We start from the raw sequence: 20,858 nt of genomic DNA, 5'->3' as shown, positions 1-20,858 counted from the left end.
CCCAACTGGAGAGACCTACAGCAGAGTCTGTGCAGGCAGCTAGCCGGGTGGCATGGAGTGGAGCTGATCCCACCCTTTGTGACCCTTCATGTAGATATGCAGCCTGGAGAGCCTGTGGGCCGCAGCCTGAGAGGGGGAGCTTGGCATGCTGGGACCTGCAGTCTCTGGGCTATCAGCTGGGTAGAGTCAGCATTGCCAACTCCCATCACTTCTGGCCTGGGGAGGGCCACTGTAGGGACAATGGGGGTCAGTCTGGCTTAGCCGTTTCTTCCTCTCTCACATGGGACTGCGTATAAGGTGCCATCTGGTGCCACCCTCACGCTCTGCAGCCCCCTAAGAGCCCTGCTCATTTAACCCAGGTCACTGCAGGAACCAGTTGCCAGGCAGTAAAGTCCCACAGTATCCTGAGGTGAAGGGCCCCGTGGCACATTGCTGGGCAAGCTGCTCCCTGCCCTGTGCTCTGTCCTGGGTGGTTTCCTGCATCTGAGTGGTGTCCTGTGTCCTGTCTTACACTCAACCCCCCCCCAACTCAGCGGGTTCAGAAAGGCCCCAGACTGATGCTGTGTGTGGGGACAGCCTGGACAGTGCCAGCAAAGGTTGGCTTGTGCTGGATGCTGCCCTCTTTTCTGCAGCAGCTGGGCAACTGGGCTGGGCAGCTCGGTGCAGGGGGAGGAATGGGAGCAGCATGGAGACGTGGGAGCGACAGCAGGGCTAATGGCTCATTGCCTTCGGTGTCGATTGTTCTGTGGGCAGAGGTGGTCCCTGGCGCAGGGTTTTTCTGACTGGGGCATGCTGCTGCCCGGGGCAAAGGGCCACGTCTGCCTCTCAACGGTGCTGGCTGCTGGAAACCTGCTGGCTGTTACCCAAAGTCAGCTTGCACTCAGCTCCCCAGCAATGGTCACGTGCTAGGGAGGAGGTCATAGGGCAGGAAGCAGGAGAGTTCGGAGCCAGCATAGGTCAGCCCTCAGACTCCAGCCCTGCATCCAAGCAGACAGGCTGGGGCCTGTTAGTCTCCGGGCTGCACCTCTGCATCATTACTGTTCATGTGCACATCCGTGAGACGCCCATCTACATGCCATGCCGGGGCAGCTGCTCCCTGCTCTAATGCCAGTTAAGTGCATACTGCCCCTCGGGGAAGCGTGCCCAGCACCTGTCTGTGCCGGGCTCTCGTCCCTCGCTTCTCTGAGAACTAAACTCATTCACAAACGAGAACAAATGACGGGCAGAGAGTGTGCAGCCTCTGGACGGCAGCGACTGTGTCTGAGGCTTGGTAACAACAGCCTCTTTATGGCCCGGCCTTGTGCTGAGGCCAGAAGATGACTGTGCCCTGGCACGAGGCTGCGGTTTCTGGTGCCTGATACGGAAGAGCAGGAAACACGAGCTGGGGAGGTGCTGAGACCAGATCACCCCCACCCCACAGCTCTGCTGAAGGCCTTCAGTCCACGTGTGCAGCTCCTCCGTTACTCTAGTCCTGGGTATCACACACAGTTCTCCTGGTGGTCCTCCTTCCCAGCTCACGGTCATCTCCTATCCCTGGGCTCTGCTGGGTACAGGCAACCTTGGGTGCCAGCTTCTCGCTGCCCCAGGGCCCCTTCCCCCAACTCCCCTGGGCCAGGAGCCCCTTGTCTGCCCGTGACTGGAGGCTGAGGGGGACCGAGCTACCTCCCTCCATTGTATCTTGTCGTGTTTCCAGGTGAACAGCATGAAAGAGCTGTACTTGCTGATCGAGGAGGAGGAGCTCACCCCACAGCAGCAGGCCGATAACAAGACGTGTGCCGGAGACACCTGGACCCAGAACACGGTGAGCTGGGACCCTGGCACACCTGCTGCAGCAAGCGCCCATACGCTAAGCTCGGAGCGATGGTGGTGGGGCAAGTGCTCTGTAGTCTCTGGGTTCAGCCCGGTTCCCTGGGCACAGGCTGGTGCCTGACATCTCCCATCCCTTTCCCACTCAGTTCTCATTTCCCCAGAGCTGAGAGCACCCAGGACCAGGAGTCTGTGCGGAGCCAGGCTTGGGTAGGAGGGTGCTGTGCCCATGGGAGTTCAGGCAGCCCGGGGCCCTATGTGTGTCTTCTGCGGCAGCCCCTCAGTCCTGCCATTCCGGCCCCTCTCCTGGGCTGGCAGGAAGGACAGTGGGTTGGTGTGCTGCACCCCAAGCCCAGCACCGGCGGCCCGGTCAGACCCTGCCATCTGGGCAGTGAGGCCAGGGGCCCTGGTGTGTGCTGGGAACCAGGGCCAGAACTGCAGTGCAGGCCACTCATGCTATTTGTCGGCATTGGAGATTGATCGGAAAGTGTTAATGCCGCGCAGACGAGCCGAGGTAACGTGGCTCCCAGTGCTGGCAGGATGGTGGGTGTTCCTCAGAGATCGGGGCTACAGATCCTGTGCAGGGGTGGGCAGGTCTGTACTGGAAACATCACCCACTGCTGGGGGCTGTGGAGAAGCTGAGTGGGGGCTGTCTCTGAGCCTGCCCCAGCTCAGGCCTATGGGCACGGGTCCATGTTTACATTGGAGAGCAGCAGCCATCCAGATGTCTGTGCTTAGCCCTTGTAAGGCAGAAGCTGGATGCGGAGGGAGCCTGCATGCAGCTTCCAGGCTGGGCTCTGAGAGACACTGCAGTGCTGGGCACCTGTCACCAGCTCCTCCTGCCAGCAGGATATCCCATAGCAGGCAAACATGGTAGCTGGCTATGGGGTAAGCTCTGGCTGGCTGGAGTCTCTGCATCAGGCCATTACGCTTTTTGTGTCATGTAGAGCAAGGGGCTGGGCCTGACCAGCAAACTCCAGGCCTAGTTCGTGGCAGAGCCGCTGTGTCCTGTGGGCTCTGGCTTCCTGCTGCTCTGTCTGCTGAGAACAAGGTGCCTTTGAAGCCTGGCTCCTTACTGTGAAAAACACAGCGTCTGGGTGTAGCTGGCAGTACAAAGGAGCCTGAACTTCCCATCCCTGGGGCTGCACACCTGGCTGCCCTGCCCACAGCGCTAGCCCAGGATCTCACAGCGGAAGTGCCAATGAAGAGACACTCTCCTCCCCCTACTTCAGCGTGTGAGGTTCTGCTGGGAGCCTCCGTGGAGCGTGCCAGCCTGCGTGCCCCTCTGCCCCTGTTCTGCAGACATTCCTCCTCTTCTCTGATCCTCCAGGGACCCAGGAGGGCCTGGGGTCAGGGACGACCAGGGATGCTGGGAGAGGCCCTGGGGCTGCACCTTCTCAGCAGCTCTCACATGGAGACTGGCCTCCCAGCCCCCAGGCAGGGTTGGCCTTCCTGAGACGGCGGCAGCTGGGTGAGCCCAGTGGACAGGACCAAGTTCTGCAGGAACAGGCGCCTGCTGCAGCTTCCTGGGGTCCTTCAGCCCAGGGCTGGCTCCAGGTTTTTTGCTGCCCCAAGCAAACAAACCAAGCCACACCAAACCAAAACAAAAAAGCCAGAGTGCTGCCCCCTGAAAAGTGCTGCCCCAACACATGCTTGGAACGCTAGTGCCTAGAGCTGGCCCTGCTTCAGCCTGTGGGGTTGGGGGAATGGCCTCTCACCCTCCTCAAAGGCCAGGGAGGAGGTAGCCTCTACATGCTGAGTGCAGGGCATGTGCACAAGCTGTCTGACCCCAGGGTGGCTAGCAGGGCTCTGTGCACTGTTTCCCAGCCTTCTGCCCCGGAACTGCTCCAGCAGGGGCAGGGCAGCGGGCGGAAGCCAATGGGCAGAGAGAGGTGCTGGTGGGACACTGAACTTCTGCGGAGCTGAGTCATGTTCTCCAAACTGGTGCCAGGCGAAGGGGAGAGGACAGCTCCCTGGAGGCTGGCAGTGCTGCCGAGGGAGGGCGTTCCCCAGGACTCCTCTGCAGCCTGACAGCTTCGCAGGCTGGTGGAATGGAGGGTTAGAGCCCAGTGAACGGGGCAGGGGCTGCAGCTGTTTTCTGCCTGGCATTTGCTGGTTTTCCAACCTGACTGCCTGGGCCCGGCATGGATGAAGGAACACTGGCCTCCTGCACACAGCAAGGAGTCTCCCGGCCCTCCAGCAGCTGGCCAAGGTCCTTCTCCCCTTTGTATGATGGGGACTAGGGTGGAGGGGATTTTTGGAGCAGTCTCCCAGTTCTGTGCTCTGCCTTCCCAACTCTGCAGCCTACTGGCCTGGAGGCCCTCAGGGTTACTTCTGTATCCCTTCCCCCTATGAGATCATCACTCTCCGCAGGGGGGTTCTGCAGGAGGTTTGATGACCATGACATGAATCCGATGTGTATTGCAGGGTGCTTCTACTGCCCCTCGCTAGGGTGCTGGACTGGAGTGAACCTTCCTCCCCCAGGTCCCTGGGGCAGGGGCTGGACAACCCAGCTGGCTCCAGTGCAGCTGAACTGGCTGTAGGGCAAGGCACATTCTTGAAACTCAATGCACGGGAGGAGGCAGCACAGGCTAGACCAGAGCCTGGTGCCTGCAGAGCTGCCTCTTCCTGTCCTCGTTGCCTGGTATAGACAGACGCGGAGCCCGCGGAGCCCTGCGCCCGCTGCTACTCCCCACTTGCAGATGTCTGTGAACAGCTGCCCAGGCTCATGCCTTTCTCCCTTCTCCTGCCCGGCAGCCCAATGAGTACATCAAGACCCTAGCAGACATGAAGGTGATCCTGAAGGAGCTGTGCACGGAGCTGCACGAGGAGAGGCAGGGCATGAATGAGCTGCAGCAGCAATTTGCCAAGGCCAAGGCTGCCTGGGAGGTAGAGCAGACTGAGCTCAAGTGCCACATCACCCAGGTAAGAGCAGCAGATATGCACTGGACTCTTGGAGGTGGGAGGTGGGTGGGCATTTTCCTCCTTTGGCTTCCCTCCTCCATCACCCTAAAATCCCTGCTTTGGTATGACCCTCCTTCCAGGACAGCAGGATGGCCGCAGCAGTCCCCCTCAGCAGGGCTTTGAACGCGATGGCAGCGTGTGCTCAGAGCCCAGCAGGGCAGAGCACACTTCCCGGTGCTTGTCTAATATCAGAGGGGGCTGGGAGCTGCAGGAGATGTCTGCAGGCTGATAAACTGGGCTGGGGCAGAGGATGAAAGCAATGCATTGTGGGAATCTTAATTAGCAATCTCTGCCTCTGCTGAGGGAGTTTCTATAGCAACAGAGCCGACACTGAGAATCCAATTGTTGGAGTAAATGATGCCCATTATTTTCCTTGCAGGGATTGCTGGGCTGGGGACCCAGAGCAGGTGGGAGGAGAATCCTGGCTGGAGAGATCCCAGATAGAAGCAGTGGAGAGGCTGGCTGCACGTGCAGTGAGCTTTGAGGATGCTCAGCAGGGACCCTGGCTGAACAGGATAGCTTTCCAGCACCACTGTCATGAACTGGGATGTGGGCAGCCAAGCCTAGTGTTTGGAGCAGAACTCAGGCACCAGAGTCAGGAAGCCAGTAGGCAAGTAGGGAACAGACTGGGCAAGCCAGGAGCAATGCTGGGAACAGGCCAGGATCAGGGCTGGAGCAAGGCTAAGAGCAGGACGGGCATCGGAGAGAGAGCAGCTGTGGCCGTGCGTGATGAGCACCCAGAGATCATTCAGTCTTTGCTGTTGGGCGTAAGAGCAGGCCTGGTGACATCCTTAGCCAGTCAGGTGGAATAGTCCATCAGGTGGCCCTGCTGTGCCCGTAGGCTGTCCTGAGACTGAGCAGGTACAGCTGCCAGTCCTCACTTCTGACAATCACTCATTTTGGGAGACAGTAAGAGGTGGTACCCACCAAATTCTGCCCATAATCCATGCTACACCCACGTGTGATGCCAAAATGAGGTGCCGCTTGTGGTGGATTGGTCGGCAGTTTTCAGAAATTCATTGAGTTCTGATTGGCAGTGAAATAGTCAACAGCGTTGCCATCATTAGACTGTTGGTTAACACTCATGGAGCTGCATGGACCAGCTCCCATAAGTTCTTTTGTCAGGCTTTCTGCAGACTCAGGCAGACACCACCACATCTGTGACACTAGGGTCACCTTTTCAATCAGGAGGCTCAGTATTTATCTTAGTGACTCCATCTCATGTGTGTCACAAGTAGAAGGAAACAGCCCGACCTGGTGAATCAGCCTGGGATCAGAGAATCAAGCTGGGCTTTTTCCTATGCATAGGAAACCACTAATAAAGGCTTTGTAGCTAACTTTGCCCTGTGTGGCCTCACTAGTCAGCAGGCATTAGCACAGGGGTTGCTGAGTGGGAGCGAGTGAGCAGACTCCAGACCCTTCTTTGTCAGCTGTGCTGGCTGGGCAGGGCTGCCAGGAGCACAGACTGATTTTAGTTCTTAAGGACAGCGGCTTGGACTCTGATCCACACACTGCAGCAGGAAAGGGTGTTTCTGAGCAGATCTGCGCTTTAAGGTGAGCAGATTCCAGTGACATTCCTGGCCCATCTAACAGCAAGAGTCCATTGTGCTAGCCTTGCAGAGCCGATTCATCTGGCAATCAGCCTGTTTTCCTAAAGCCTGGAAATACTTGCCCAGTGCATGTCCACTCTGTGGGCTTTCCCAGAATCAGTGAACGTGCAGTCCCTTAGCTGTGCAGGGTCGATGTCTATGGCCTACAAATATTCATCTCCAAGCTGTCTCGTGTTCAGAGCCATGCCAGGCTTGCGTGCAGCTCAAAGCTTAGTGCCGAGATCAGCAGAACCCAAAATAGTGGAAATGAAGCCTGGATTTATGGCCTCATTGGCTCCAATGACCGGACGCAATAAAGGCTGGATGACTACAATGCCCAGGTTTCAGGAGAATGTGTTACTCGACAGATCATTTGGGGAACCTTTTCATGGCCAGGATCTGCAAGAGGGGCGGCAGTGCTGCAACTGCACCTGAGCTTGGGAGCTGGAGCCAGTGTGTTGACAAGACCTTCCCTTGGGGGAGCTATGTGGGTCCCTTGGGTCACATAAGGTTCCCAGGTGTCCGGTTCTAAACCTGAATGCCTGGTTGAAAAGGGACCCGGTGACGGTGCTGACTAGGACGTTAAAAGTCCGGTCAGTGGGGCTAAGGCAGGCTCCCTGATTGCCGTGGTTTTATGTCTCCCTCAAAAGCAGCAGCACGTGCCCTCTCCAGCTCCTATATGTAGGGCAGCCAGGAGACTCTGCGCGCTGCCTCTGGCCCAAGCGACCACTCTGTAGCTCCCATTGGCTGGGAACCACGGCCAATGGGAGCTGCAGGGGGAGTGCTTGCTGATGGAGTAGCATGCAGAGCCTCCTGGCTGTACCTCCGCATAGGAGCCAGAGAGAGGACATGCCACTGCTTCCTGGAGTTGCTTTTGAGGTAAGCACTGCCTGGATCCTGCACCCTGACCCTCTCCCATGCCCAACCCTCCTGCCCCAGCCTACATCTCCCTCCAAATCCCTCAATCCCAGCCCGGAGCATCCTCCTACACCCCAAATCCCTCATCCCTGGGCCCACCCTAGAGCCTGCACCCCCAGCTGGAGCCCTCCCCCACGCCCCTGCCCAGCCCTGATCCCCCTCCCGCCCTCTGAACCCCTCAGTCCCAGCCCAGAGCACCCTCCTGCACCCCAAACTCTTCATCTCCAGCCCCATCACAGAGTCTGCACCCACCCAGAGCCCCCTCCCACACTCTGGACCCCCCTCCTGCACCCCAAATCCCTCATCCTCGGTTCCACACCAGAGCCTGCACCCCCAGCTGGAGCCCCCACCCCAGCCCAGTGAAAATGAGCAAGTGAGTGAGGGTTGGGAGAGCGAGTGACAGCGGGGATGGAGTGAGTGGGGGCGGGGTCTCAGAGGAGGGGCAGTGCAAGGGTGTTTGGTTTTGTGCGAGTAGAAAGTTGGCAACCGTAGGGTCACACCAGGCACCTTTGGGGATGTCAGTAACCGGGAAACCGAGCTTGTTTCTAATGGTGGTTAACCCTTATGAGAAAGAGGCGCCCTCTGTTGTGGGGGGCATTGTGAGGCGCAGTCAGTGGAATTGTAGCCAGCCTGGAGTGTCAGGGACCCTCTCCAGCTGAGCAGGCTGTGTGTTCTGGTGATTTGCAGGCCGGGGGCAGGAGAACAGTTAGGCCATTAGGCAAACACAGTGGGCGAAGCTGAGAGACCTTCTGCCAGACCTGCCATCCAGCAGCAGGGCCAGAGAGGCTGCAGCTATAACGTTCCCCATCTTGGAACTGCAGCTGCTTCCCGGGTGCCTTTCTGTCCCCTCCCAAGCATGCGATGGGCCCCACGCGGACACCTGTGCCAGAAAATGGAATGGCCTCTCCCGGCACGGTTACTAGTAAACCAATCAGTTCCGTAAATGGAGAGAGGCCAAGCTCAGTCCTGGGAACAGCTTCGATACGAATGTAGCACCCAGCATGCCCCATGGCACCTTGCCTCTTCGATGCACCCTGCAAACCACCACCACCACCCTGCCTTGTCCTGGGGGAAGCTTGAGGTTACCCCGTTCTGTGGAGGGGAAATGGAGGCCCAGAGAGAGAGTGACATGCCTCCAATGTCGCAGACAGTTCTCGAGCCCTGCTCTCGGCGCTAGCCATTAGGCACGCCCTCGTTCTCTGTGTTTAAGCCTCTACGGTTGTAACAAAGGTGCCTGTGGTAATGTATTAAAATCCAGGTTTAGGTGTTGAGCGCTACGTGTGCATTTGGGTGCACGATTACCACAGCTGTTTGCACACTGGGTAATTGTGCAGCATCACGTGCCCAAATACAAAGGCAGTTTTGCATTCCTGCTTCTCAGCCTGTGGGCCCTGAGTTTTCTGGTACTCCCTGGCCATAGAGATCTGTCTCTTTGCAGTCCTGGCTACTCAGCTGCTCAGTGGTTCCCACCCATTCCAAGCTGGTGTCTGATAAGCTAGCTGTGTTCCTTTGACCACTCTGACACCAGGGCACCTTTTCTGTCCCGTCGTCTAACTCTTCCTGCTTTGGAAATGTCCCGAGGCTACCGGTTGGTTTCATCCCCATCACACTGAAACGCTGAGCTGTCCGGGGCTGGGGCCATGTCAATGTGATACTAGCTTAATGTGATTGTCAGAGCCTGCTCAGAGACGCACTGGGCCCTAGTGAAGTCATGAATAATAAACCATTTGCCAGCCCCATGCTCCAGTGATGTCATTCTTAGGCTTTTCTCCAGACTCTAGTATCCCCTAGTGTCATTGCACTAGCCTGGCTTTATGCATCCGTGCAGCATCCAGACCCATTTATTCTCAAGCTTAGAATAATCATTTCCCACTCTGCTGTCTGAGCTGTTGTTTGCCAGAAGACTTGAGCCCTGCCCTGGCTGCCTGCTGGCTGGACCTTGCCATGTTCTGTAGTGGTAGTGCCTTGGCCATCTCACTGGGGTCTGTGTCACACCTGCCCTCAGATGCCTGAGCTCTATTCTCTTCTCTGATTGCTATTTTCCTGGGTCCTCATCTCCCTTTTGCAAGGCAGATCCATGAGGAACTAACTGAGTTTGGTTTACACCCCAAAATGGCCAACTGTTGTTCGGTGCTACCTCTCAAGGCGCTGGACACTGCTCCAGGGGTTAACCCCCTAGTGGTGCCCCTGCCCGTATTGCCGAGCCGATGTTCCTGGCGGCAGCAGTAGCATCTCTTGCTGATGCTCTCTCTGAGCACCTGTCAATGGCTTCAATCTGCCTCTCAAGCCATCACGTGCTTAAGCTCCTTGTGAGCTGTCTGAGCTACTGAGCCCAGGATGAGACACACATGGATTCACACCTGTGCTGGCCTCAGGGTTTGGAGCCACTCCTGCAGTGTGGGTGTTCACCAGCTCTCTCCAGGGCACAGGCATGGGCTGGCTTTGGGCTCTAGGATTTCCCATACCCCGCCTTAGCCCTGCCTTCTCCCAGTGTGGCCCCTTCCTTTCAGAGTGCAGCTCATCTGTGTGCAGGCTGAGGCCAGCCAAGAGTCTCCCTGCTGCGCTGGAAGGGGGCAGCCTCCTGCTCTCAGCCTGAGTGCTGTCCCTCTCCCAACTGTGGGGTGTTAGCCAGCCTGTCTGCTGAGCACTGCTCTCACTGCCTGGCCTCTGCACTGTATTGTGCAGCCACCACGTGATCCCAGTCCCATTCAGGTTGTGCCTTGAAACCCCTGTGCCGGGTTCTGGGCCCATTCCTCATGCAGCACTGGAAAGGGCTAAGCCCTGGTTTCTTCTGCCCATCCCTGGTGTGTGTCCAGAGGGGGGCTCAGACATTGCCACAGGGAGCGTGGTATGACTAGATGATGAGACAGAGGCAAGCTGAAGTCTAATGGTACCTTTCCCAAAGAATTGGGGCTAACTAATCCTGGGGTGCTGGAGGCTGAGGGTCCTAATTGGGGATTGTTTGTCCCTGTGCAGTCACTGCCCAGCTGGGATTTGGCTCGTGGCTTTGAGTACCAGCACCGTCCATGGGGTCCCAACCATTGATCTGCTGTAAAGATCTGTAATGCCCCCTGCTCGTGCCCATGCCTCTGAGCTGTGTTCTCCCTCCCAGCCAGCCCCCCAAGAGCCACCCGGTCACAGGCTGCTAGCACCTGAGCTTGCATGTTCAGCTTTGTGCTTCCCTTCTGCATGACAATGGCTGCAGCTGCCCTGCTGTTCCTTTAATAAAGAGACTGTTCCCTTGTGGGCACAGCAGCTCCAGGAGGACATGCCGGGGAGAGGCTCTGGAAAGCTGACTCAGCGATAGCCCCTTGGCCCTGCCCAGTGTTTGCAAGGGCTGGTGATTGGCAAGCTGTAATAATCAGCTGGAGGCAGGTGTGCCTGTGCTCTGATCTCTCCCCTGGATTCCCCATAGCTGGAGTCAAAGGTTGGGAAAGGGGTCCCAGAACGAGCCCCATCGGACTGGAAAGTGGCTCTGAAGAGGGAGCGAGAGGAACACCAGCACCTCCTGGCCGAGTCCTACAGCGCGGTCATGGACCTCACCAAGCAGCTGCAGATCAGTGAGAAAAACTGGAACCAGGAGAAACTGGAGCTGCTAGACAGGTTCAAGGACGAGCAGCAGCAGGCAGAGCAGCAAGTGAAAGAACTGCAGAACAAAATCAACCAGGTGGGGGCGTACCCGCGCGCGTTCTGCTCACTGGAGTGTGCATTCCCACGTGTGTACGTGCACATGCGCCTGAGCTCTCACTCACAGAGACGCTCATGGGAGCATTGCTCCTGCATGTGTACACACACGCATATGCATGTGAGCTGGTGCTTAGAGACGCTCCCAGGAGCATCCTCTCATGTGCATGCATGTACAAGTAGCTGGGCTCACTCTCACAAAGGTGCTTGCTGCTCACAGGGATTTGTGTGAATGTGTGAGTGCACAGATACACCCAAGCTCTCACACCAGTGCTCTCTGCTCCCATTAACACACAAGCACATGCTTGCATGAATATACGCATGTACACCCACTGCCATGCATGCTCCCACGCAACTGGTCCTGGCACGCTTTTGCACATGCTCACATGACACTTGCGTAGTGCACACTCATAGGAACACGCTCACAGGAATACACATTCACACATCGCCCCAAATTGCTCTCAGAAGCCCCTTCCCCTGCAGGCATTGGCTCGCGTTTTGTGGTGACTGGGTGAACACAGGCCCTGCACTCTGCTAGCTGGTTTGTCTGATCCCCAGGGTGGAACTCATCCCCTCTGCCTTTGGCTCACTGTCCCCCCATTGCGGTCCTGCCCCCGTCCTTAGATCTCCCACTCCCCATGCAGCAGTCCTGTAAGCTGCCCAGCCCAGCCATGTTCCTGCAGCCCAGCCCAGCCCAGCCCTGGTCCTGCCCTGAGCCTGAGGAATCCAGTACGTCCCCTGGCTGCTGGCCGAGAGTGCTCTGGGCCATGGGAAAGCCATCACGCTGCTGAGCCTCAGTTCAGCCATCGCTGCCTGCAGGCAACAGCTGCTCTAACGAGGCCTTGTCAAGTGACTGGTTCCTTTTCTGTACGATTCCCAGCTGCAGAAGGGAGCCGACCGGTGGGCCGTGGAGAAGCAAGGCAGCAACTGGAAAGAGGTGAGCAGGAGAACAGCTGTGCCCTGACTGTTGAGGAAGGGGGGGCCGCTAGCTGCTTCCCAGGGAGTGAGCTGGTCATGGGACTGGATCCTTGGGAAGGCGGAGCAGCTGCCTTCTGAGAGGAAAAGCCCAGCTGCCTTGCCTTGGATTGGGGTGCAGCACTGCATGCTGGGATTCGTCACCTGTGTTACAGTCATGCCCCACACACAGCTATGGTGGGGCCCCTCTGTGCCAGACACCAACATGCCAGTCCCTGCCCCAGAGCACTCAGTCTGACCAATCCTCTCCCTTGGATCGTGACTGGACCCTCACGGGCGTGGCGTTTATGTAACCCTTGGCACCCTGGGATCTCAGAAGGGGGCCGTTGTTACCAGGCAGGTTAATGTGGCAGGTTCAAACATAGGGCCCTACAGTTAGAGCCCTTAATACATGGCTTTAGATCCAGGCTTGTCGAGCGCTGGCAACTCTGCCTGGCGCCATGGGGGCTGTATGTCTCTCTCCTGCAGATTTAGGTTCCTAACTTAAGGCTCTCAAGGTGAAAAGTTCTGGCTCAATGAGGCCGGGAATGGAACCCAGGTGTCCTGGCTGCCAGATGAGCTGTACTGTCACTTGGATATGGGTGAGGTGTAGCTCCTTCGCTCCTGGGAAGTTGCCAGTGCAGCTCCTCGGTTTGGAGTCCCCTGGCCTGACATACCATTCCCAAGTTCAGATCGTGTGCCAGCGAATGTCAGCGCTTCCTCCTGTGTCGTTCTAGACGCTCAACGAAAAGATCACCGACAAAGAGACCGTTTCTGAAACAGACCCCAAGGGAGCCAGTTTAAAAAGGTGAGACACACACCTCCAGTTGGTACAGGGCAGCCCAGCACTGCTCACTCCTCCTGGGGGGTAGGAAGAAGCTGAAGGGTTGGGGGTGAGTGCAGGAGCCTCAGCCCAGGTCTGCAACTGGTTGGTGAACGTGGGCTGATGGGCTCACAGCCCTCCTTACAGGTGTCCCATTGCCAGGACCCCCCAACTCACCTCCTCAGTATCTGATGGCCTTCACATCTATCTCAGTGGGCTTGTGCTGGGGACCTGCTTCCCCCTACAGACTCTTTGGGGGGAGGCTGCAGCTCCAAACCCTAGAATGGTGCCCTGCAATGTTCCCTCCAATTTTTTCCATCTCTGTGCAGAATGAATTTTGTTATGTGCACCAATATCAAGCTAATGTGTAGGTCGGCGCCACCAGTAGAAACCAAAAACCTAGTTATAATATATATTTTTTAAAAGTTACCGTAGGGATAATTACTCCAGCCAGGACAGGTTAAGAATTTTGGAACTCACTACTCAAAGAATTAAATTTTAAGCATAAGAGAGAAATAAAATTATGAAATGCACAGACCAGTCAAAAAACTAAAATAACAACATTTTGAAAGAATAAAACTACAGATAATTTATGTGCATTGCAGGAAGTACCAAGAAGTAACAATAACAACAACACAAGTATGTGTTGGGAGGTGTGTGTGTGTGTGTGTGTGTGTGTGTGTGAGAGAGAGAGAGAGACAGAGACTCTGCGTGTGAAAGATAAGGCCCTACCAAATTCATGGCTATGAAAAATGTGTCATTGACTGTGACATTTGATCTCCCACCGCAAAATCTAGTCTTTTATGTGCTTTTACCCTATACTGTGCAGATTTTACAGGGGGAGATCAGTGTTCCTTAAATTGGGGGTCCTGACCCAAAAAGGAGTTGCAGGGGGATTGCAAGGGGGGTTGCAAGGTTATTTTAGGGGGCGTTATGCTATTGCCACCCTTACTTGTGCACTGATTTCAGAGCTGGATGGCCAGAGAGTGGCAGCTGGTGGCCGGGTGCTCAGCTCTGAAGGCAGCACCACTGCCATCAGCAGCGGTGCAGTAGTAAGGGTAGCAGTTCCACAATCCCCCCTACAATAACCTTGCAATTCCCCCTGCCCCCCCACCCACGCACAAACACACACACACAACTCCTTTTTGGGTCAGGACCCCTACGATTACAACACCATGAAATTTCAGATTTAAATCACTGAAATGAAATTTACAATTTTTAAAATCCTCTGACTGTGAAATTGTCCAAAATGGATTATGAATTTGGTAGGGCCCTAGTCAGAGAGAGAGAGCAAGCATGCATGCATGCGTGTGTGCGCACGCAAGCTGCTGGGGAAGTGTATGAGAGGCTGTGCGTTGTCCCTTTAAGCAGAGAGGCACTCATCAGAACTCAGACCGCAGCAGCTCCGTCCTGCTCGTGAGCCCTGTCTCCCTATCCCTGCTCTGTGGAGATGGGGTACATGGACATGGAGGAGGGGGACACCCTGAAATCAGCACCCCAACCCCGCACTCCCCTGCTGTGCACAGCAAGCAGGAGGGTCCTGGGAGCAGCTGACCAGGAGCTCGAAGGCAGAGGGCAGGAGCAATGCGGCTGCAGAGCAGCAGAAGGAAGGGCACATGAACACACGCGATGTGCGCAGCACTTGATTGACTTTTGGGCAGCAGCGCAGCTTAGAGGGAACACTGGTGCCCTGGGGTAGAGAGGTGAACTTGGCCTCTCCTCCACAAGGAACATGAGCATAAAGCACTGTTACTGGGCAGAGGCTGGGAGATGCCCCAGAATCCTTTGCTGCTAGGGAACTCCAGGGTGTTACCTAATTACTGTGGGAGGGATTTGGTCGGGGGGCGCACTGTTCACACAAGGACCTGGCTGCAGGTTGGGAGGAATCATTGCTGTTTTTGCTGTGCAGGGGAGAAGTGCACGTTCTGCTCCCTGAGTGCTCCCAGAGCCTGCAGAGGTGTGTGAGTGGGGCAGGACTGCCAGGGGGTCGGGGACCGGCTGGGTTTGAGTGCGTCTGGGACAGATGCTCAGGTTTGAACCCAAAGATGAATGCATAGGATGGGTTTGCGGCCAGCCCTTGCAAACAGACTTGTAGGATTTGGCTTATGACCTCACTGAACCCTGCTTCCAGCCTGCATTCAGCCAGCACTCCCCCAAACATGCCATTGCTCCATGCTCCCAGTCCCGAGCATGTTCTCCCAGGGACCTGCCTGTGGCAGATTCACCTGAAAGCAAGCTCCTATACAACCAAACGATACTCAAGGCAGGCTGGCCAGGCAGACTGTGCCCGGCATAACCTGACCCAGAACAGTCTCTTCGCTGACTCAGGCTGAACAGTGCTGGCAGAGTGAGGGACCAGGCCAGGCTTTCAGGTTAAGATAGACCCCAGCTTCACCCAGAACTGGACACTTGGAGGAGGCAGCCAGCCCTTTTCATCTTGACTGTTGGGCCCTGATTGGCTTCTGCCCAGTCCTGGCTCTTCTAGCCACTGGAGGACCAAATCTTATTGGTCCCACCAGCAGCTAATCATGGGTGGCCTCTCTGGAAACTCTTGAAGGTCTAAACTTGATGCTCATTTCCCCCCCAAAAGACACCTGCTTTGGGTGGGGTGTGCCAAGGTGGTGTGCCCTGCAGCAAGGGTCATCCAACACCGGGTAGCGCCCCCCCGCATGTACTGCTGTGCTGGCTTGTAGCCATAAATCCTGCCTGAGGACAGGAACCTTGGGTTGGTGTAGAACCCTTCCTTGCAGCTTGTTAGCCCATCCAGCATTCACCACACTGCACAAAGGCCCAGCAGAGTGAGCAGCCATAAATACCGGGTGTGCGCCTCGAGATCACAGCTCCAGCTGTGTAATCCAGCCCATCTAGAGCCTGTTAGCCATGCAGGAAACATGCCCAGAGCAGCTGCATTCGGAGGGACTCAGCACGCACTGGAATGATTCCTTGGCATGATCCTAGCGGCAGGTCATTTGTGTTCTCATCTTCCTCGGCTCATCCGGGCTGTAGGCTTCTTACCACATTTGTAATTCCTGGCACCTCTTCAGCTCTCATCTGTCATGCTCTCTCTGCTGCTTCTGGGTTTTCCCCGCTCTCCAGTGTCTTCGCTGCTGGGGCTGCGCCAGTGATAGCTTGTGGCTGCCTTAGCCACTCCTCTGGGTTTGCTCTCTCATTTGGTGAGTTACAGGAGCCCTGAGAGCAGCAAATTCTCACCTAGCTAGATGGTTGTGGGTCACAATTCAGGGCAAGGGCACCCTCTCTAGGTTCCCTAGCTGCAGCCTCTCTTGGCTGGAGACCCACACCTCTCTCCCTTCTGAGCAGGGTATTTCAGGCTGAATGGCTCCCTGCCTGCATGGTGTTATCCCCTAAGCAGGCCTGCGGTGCTTCTCTCCTCTGAGGCAGTGCAGTGTGTGATTGCCCCAGGTCTTAGTTACCACCCAGGCCTTTGTAAGCCAGCACATTTCATTCGTCAGGTAGAAGCATTACAGAGAAAACTGCTTGCCAACAGTGAAAGAACCTACATGCAGTACAGGCCTACCAGAGGTCACCCAGCTGCCAAATGGCTCTGGCAGGAACAGTCCTTCTGGGACAGCAGAAGTTTTCTTGTGGCTTCAAGGTCCCCAACCTCTTTGCTCGAACCTGAACACGCCGCTCGCTCATTTATCCAGTTACGCTCTCTGAGGAGACCCAGAGCAGGTCACCAACCTGATAGTGGGTCTTTGCTCAAAGTGCAGCTTCAGAAGCCTGGATTTGAGGTGAAGCCTTCCCCTTCCCCTGGCCTCCAAATATTTCCTAGGAAATCCACTTCACATGTATTGTTCCCATAAGGCCTTTGAAGCTAATAGGTATATCTCCATTATTTATCTCCTAGAGCTGGCAGGGACCTTGAAAGATCATTGAGTCCAGCCCCCTGCCTTCATTAGCAGGACTGAGTACTGATTTTGCCCCAGATCCCTAAGTGGTCCCCTCAAGGATTGAACTCACAACCCTGGGTTTAGCAGGCCAATACTCAAACCACTGAGCTATGCCTCCCCCCCGTATCTCCCTGAGATTGCGTTAAGCCTGCCTGCTTTATCTATAAAGCCCTCATTAGAACTCAAACATTTGTATTTTCATACAACGGGGAGGTATTAAACTTGATTCAGTAAGGTGGTTCTTCAAGTAGATGCACCTGTCTAGTGCAGCTGGGTTTGTGCGTGCCCAGTCTGCCGGAGCCCGAGATTTTACCTAGCAGTACCCATAGAGGGGCAATGCTCGTGTCTGTGCCCCCTCCCCTGGCTCAGGCAGCATCACCCCGACCCCGCTCAGTTCCTTCTCCCCACCCGTGGCCGGAGTCAGAGCTCTGTGTGGTTGTAGCCTCACAACCTCACAAATTGTCAAGTTTCTTATTGTATATGGTTAGAGTTTGTTAGTCTGTTTCCCTGGTAATGCCCTTAATTCAGTAAGGTTTATCTTAATTCCATAAAGTTTGTCAAGGACATTGCAGGATATTGCTTGCAGTGTAGTTTGTAGCCATGTTGGTCCCAGGGTATTAGAGAGACAAGGTGGGTGGAAAACAATAAAAGACAAAAGTAGCAAAGAGTCCCGTGGCACCTTATAGACTAACAGACATATTGGAGCATGAGCTTTCGTGGGTGAATACCCACTTCATTGGATGCTTGTAGTGGAAATATCCCTTTATTTCCACTACATGCATCCAACGAAGTGGGTATTCACCCATGAAAGCTCATGCTCCAATACGTCTGTTAACCTATAAGGTGCCAAAGGACTCTTTGCTGCTTTTACAGATCCAGACTAACACGGCTACCCCTCTGATAAAAGACAAAACCACCCTGTCACCTGTGAGTGAACCCTTCTCCCAAAGCGATCACGCTGGGTCTGACCTCTCAGTCCTCATCCTCCAAGGAAATGTGCACAGCACCTTCAGAACACGAGCCTGGGAGCTTAAATGCGTAACTCTGCTAGACACTAAAAATCATGGACTGAACCGAGACACTGGATTTATGGCTCATTACAACAAACTAACACAGTAGTCCCCTTTTTGTCCTATGTCTGCAAAAGTGTTAACAGCCACTTCACCTTGAATGGTCGCTTAGATTGTCTGCTAACTACTTACGCTAAACAATCTGTTCCAGCTTGTGTTTTGCTATGTGGCTGGGAGTACCTTTCCCAGACCTGAAGAAGGGCTCTGTGTGTTCGAAAGCTCTTCTCTGTCCCCAACAGAAGCTGGTCCAGTAAAAGCTATTCCCTCCCCCACCTCGTCTCTCTGATTGCAGGATAATGTCAGATCAGTCCCAATGTGAACTCCCCAGAGTGGAGCGAGCACTGAGCATAGCAAGAAACTAGGCTGCTCAGCAGAGTCACTTCCTAGCCCGGGGTGGCCAACCTGTAGCTCCAGAGCCACATGAGGCTCTTCAGAGATTAATACGCGGCTCCTTGTATAGATACGGAATCCGGGGTTGGAGCTACAGATGCAACTTTCCAATGTGCTACAGGGTGCTCGCTGCTCAACCCCTGGCTCTGCCACCGGCCCCCCTCCACTCCTTCCCCCACCCCTTCCCCTGAGTCAGCTGCGTCCTTGCTCTTCTTCCCACCCCCCCAACCTCCTGAACACCACAGAACAGCTGATCATGGCGGGCGGGAGGTGCAGGGATGGAGGGGTTAGGTGCTGCTGGCAGGTGGGAGACACTGGGGGCAGGGTGGGGAGCAGAACTGATGGGAGGCTGCTGACATGTTACTGTGGCTCTTTGACAATGCACGTGAGTAAATTCTTGTTCCTTCTCAGGCACACATTGGCCACCCCTGTCCTAGAGGGAGCAAGTGGGGTTGGGGTGGGAGGGCCAGGAAGAATGCTGGAAGTGCCTATCACTGTTTGGGTCTCCCCAGCTTGGACAGGCGAGCGTGGGTGGGACCATTCATTTGGGGTGCTATAGGAAGCCCAGGGGCCCCGATGACCCTGCGGAGAAACCCATTGGTAGCTGAGTGTTGTCAAGTTCTGGGTTAGCCCAGGGGGTCAGTTCAGGTTGAGAACCCCACCGTGCTGCGCAAGGGCAGAGTGCCCATGCATGCTGCTCTGGTGTTTCCTAGCACAAACATGGCACTGACGCTCCGAGCAGAGTCCTGAGAGTGAATCCCAGTCCGATGTCCCCTGAGGGGCAGCGCCCCTCCTCAGGCTGGCACAGTGCTAGCACAGGTGTCTGACAGCACCACCCAGAGGCCCAGGCTGGACCAGGGATCCCTTTTGCTCAGTGCTGGGTGGACCTGGAGGCATACAGAGCTCACCCCTTTGGGATGTGATGCCCTCTCTGTGCGCAGGTTCAGGTCCCCAGGGAAGTGAGTATCTTCACCCGGCCCTGTGAGCTGGAGTGTGCACCCAGACCGCCTCCTGGGAGCAGCTCTGCACAACAGAGCCCAAAGGCTGAGCCTGGGAGGTCCCTGCCTCCCTCTCCCTTTCAGATGAAAGGCAGGCATGAGTTTGCGTTGCCACCCAGCTCCTAATGTCAGAAGCCGTCATAGGTGCCAAGTTTCTAATCTCCTGGGGTGGTGCTCCTCCAGCTTTGCCCAGGCCCCACTCCCACTCCCGCCCTTCCCCCAAGTCCCCACCCCTGCTCTGCCCCCACCCGGCCTTTTCCCGCCCCATCCCTTAAGTGCGCTGCTTCATCGCTCCTCCCACCTCAGTGCCTCCTGACGCTGCGAAACAGCTGATCCAGGGCAGGTGCTAGGCACTGGGTAGGAAGAGGGGGACACTGATTTGCAGGGCCCACCAGCAGGCAGGAAGCACCGGGGGAAGGGAGAGGTTCTAGTAGGGAGGCTGCCAGTGGGTGCTCAGCATCCACCATTTTTTTTCCCCATGGGTACTCCAGCCGTGGAGCACCACGTAGTCGGCGCCTATGGAAGACGTTATTCCAACAAACCCCAGGGTGGTAGCTGGCCATGTATGTCAGAGAGCTGGAGCCAGGGCTAGCAAAAGCAAAGCTATCGGGAGCACTGGTCCAGCGCTGTGGGGAGAACAGGAGGGGTCTAGCTGTTCACCCAGCCCAGAACAGGTCCAAGCCCTCATCTCTGTGAGCAGCCAAGAGAGGCTTGCTGGGCCGGGCTCCTTCTTTTTCTGTTGACTAGCGAATGTTGTTGGACAGCTCGAGGAGAAGCAGCAGGGGTTTGTTGCATTATGTGTCAGTGTGGATACCACTGCAGGGAGCGTGCGTCTCATGCACAAGGCAGGAGTTGTTTGACGAGCAGAGTGTCTCACGTCTTCCCATGTGCCTACACATGCTCCCATAAAGGGCAGGGCATCCATGACCCTCCCTCAGATCCCTCTCACCACCTGCAGCACAAAGATGAAACCTGGCGGGTGTCCGACCTGCTAGTTCTTAGCTTTGGCTGATCTCAAAAATCTTCTACAAATGGTGAGAGCTCTTCCGATTCTTCCACTTATGACTGCCATGATCTACATCAGGGGTCGGCAACCTATGGCACGTGTGCCAAAGACGGCACGCGAGCCAATTTTTAATGGCACGCAGCAGCCTGCTGGGACTCCGCAGGCCATTAAAAATCCTGCCTGGCACAGCAAGCCACAGGGTCTGCGGTCCCAGGCTGGAGCACTGGGCCGAGTGCAGCAAGCTGCCGGCCCCCTCCCGCCTTCTCCCCTCCCCTGGAGCCCTGCTGCCATGCATGCATTGCTCTGCGGGCTGGGGCTGCGCACTCCCATGGGGCAGCGTTTGGCTCCACAGGGAGGGAAAGACGCTCCCCGCTATCTCGGAGCCATGCTGCTGTGCGCACGGCATTCTAAGGGGTGGGGCTGCCCGCTCCCGATGGGTAGTGTATCTGGCTCTGCTTGGAGCCTCAAGGTAAGGGGTCTGGGGGTGGGGAGGTTGATAAGGGGTGGGGGCAGTCAGGGGACAGGGAGAAGGGTGGGTTGGATAGTGGTTGGGATTCCGGGGGTGTGCGGATAAGGGGAGGGGTCTCTGGAGGGGGGAAGTCAGGGAGTGGGGAGGTGGATGAGGCATGGGAGTTCCAGGGTCTGTTAGGAAGCGGGGTGGATAGGGATCAGGGCGGTCAGGGGAGAGGGAGCAAGGAGGGTCCTGGGGGAGGGGGCAGTTAGGGTGGGGGGTCTCTGGAGGGGG

At 56.2% G+C, this 20,858-nt stretch overlaps 2 protein-coding genes across 4 annotated transcripts in view; both read left to right on the top strand.

Annotated features, from left to right (window-relative positions):
• The window catches only part of SAMHD1 (SAM and HD domain containing deoxynucleoside triphosphate triphosphohydrolase 1), a 268,902-nt gene extending 259,531 nt beyond the window's left edge, over nucleotides 1-9,371 (top strand). Inside the window, exon 16 of the transcript XR_012657006.1 lies at nucleotides 9,360-9,371. The gene's annotated coding sequence lies outside the window, so the exon portion shown is untranslated. The remainder of the gene's footprint in view (nucleotides 1-9,359) is intronic.
• Nucleotides 1-20,858, top strand: part of MTCL2 (microtubule crosslinking factor 2) — a 92,817-nt gene that overhangs the window by 54,506 nt on the left and 17,453 nt on the right. For all 3 annotated transcript variants that reach the window (XM_032789297.2, XM_032789296.2, XM_032789295.2), the window contains 5 exons: nucleotides 1,694-1,801; nucleotides 4,564-4,731; nucleotides 10,693-10,944; nucleotides 11,842-11,898; nucleotides 12,653-12,723. In XM_032789297.2, coding sequence (XP_032645188.1) covers nucleotides 1,694-1,801; nucleotides 4,564-4,731; nucleotides 10,693-10,944; nucleotides 11,842-11,898; nucleotides 12,653-12,723 — 656 coding nt within the window. The remainder of the gene's footprint in view (nucleotides 1-1,693; nucleotides 1,802-4,563; nucleotides 4,732-10,692; nucleotides 10,945-11,841; nucleotides 11,899-12,652; nucleotides 12,724-20,858) is intronic.

This window comes from Chelonoidis abingdonii, chromosome 14 (genome assembly GCF_003597395.2).
Source record: "Chelonoidis abingdonii isolate Lonesome George chromosome 14, CheloAbing_2.0, whole genome shotgun sequence".
Lineage (NCBI taxonomy): Eukaryota > Metazoa > Chordata > Testudines > Testudinidae > Chelonoidis > Chelonoidis abingdonii.
The sequence above is the reverse complement of the archived record's forward strand: the minus strand, read 5'-3'. Positions and strand labels throughout refer to the sequence as shown.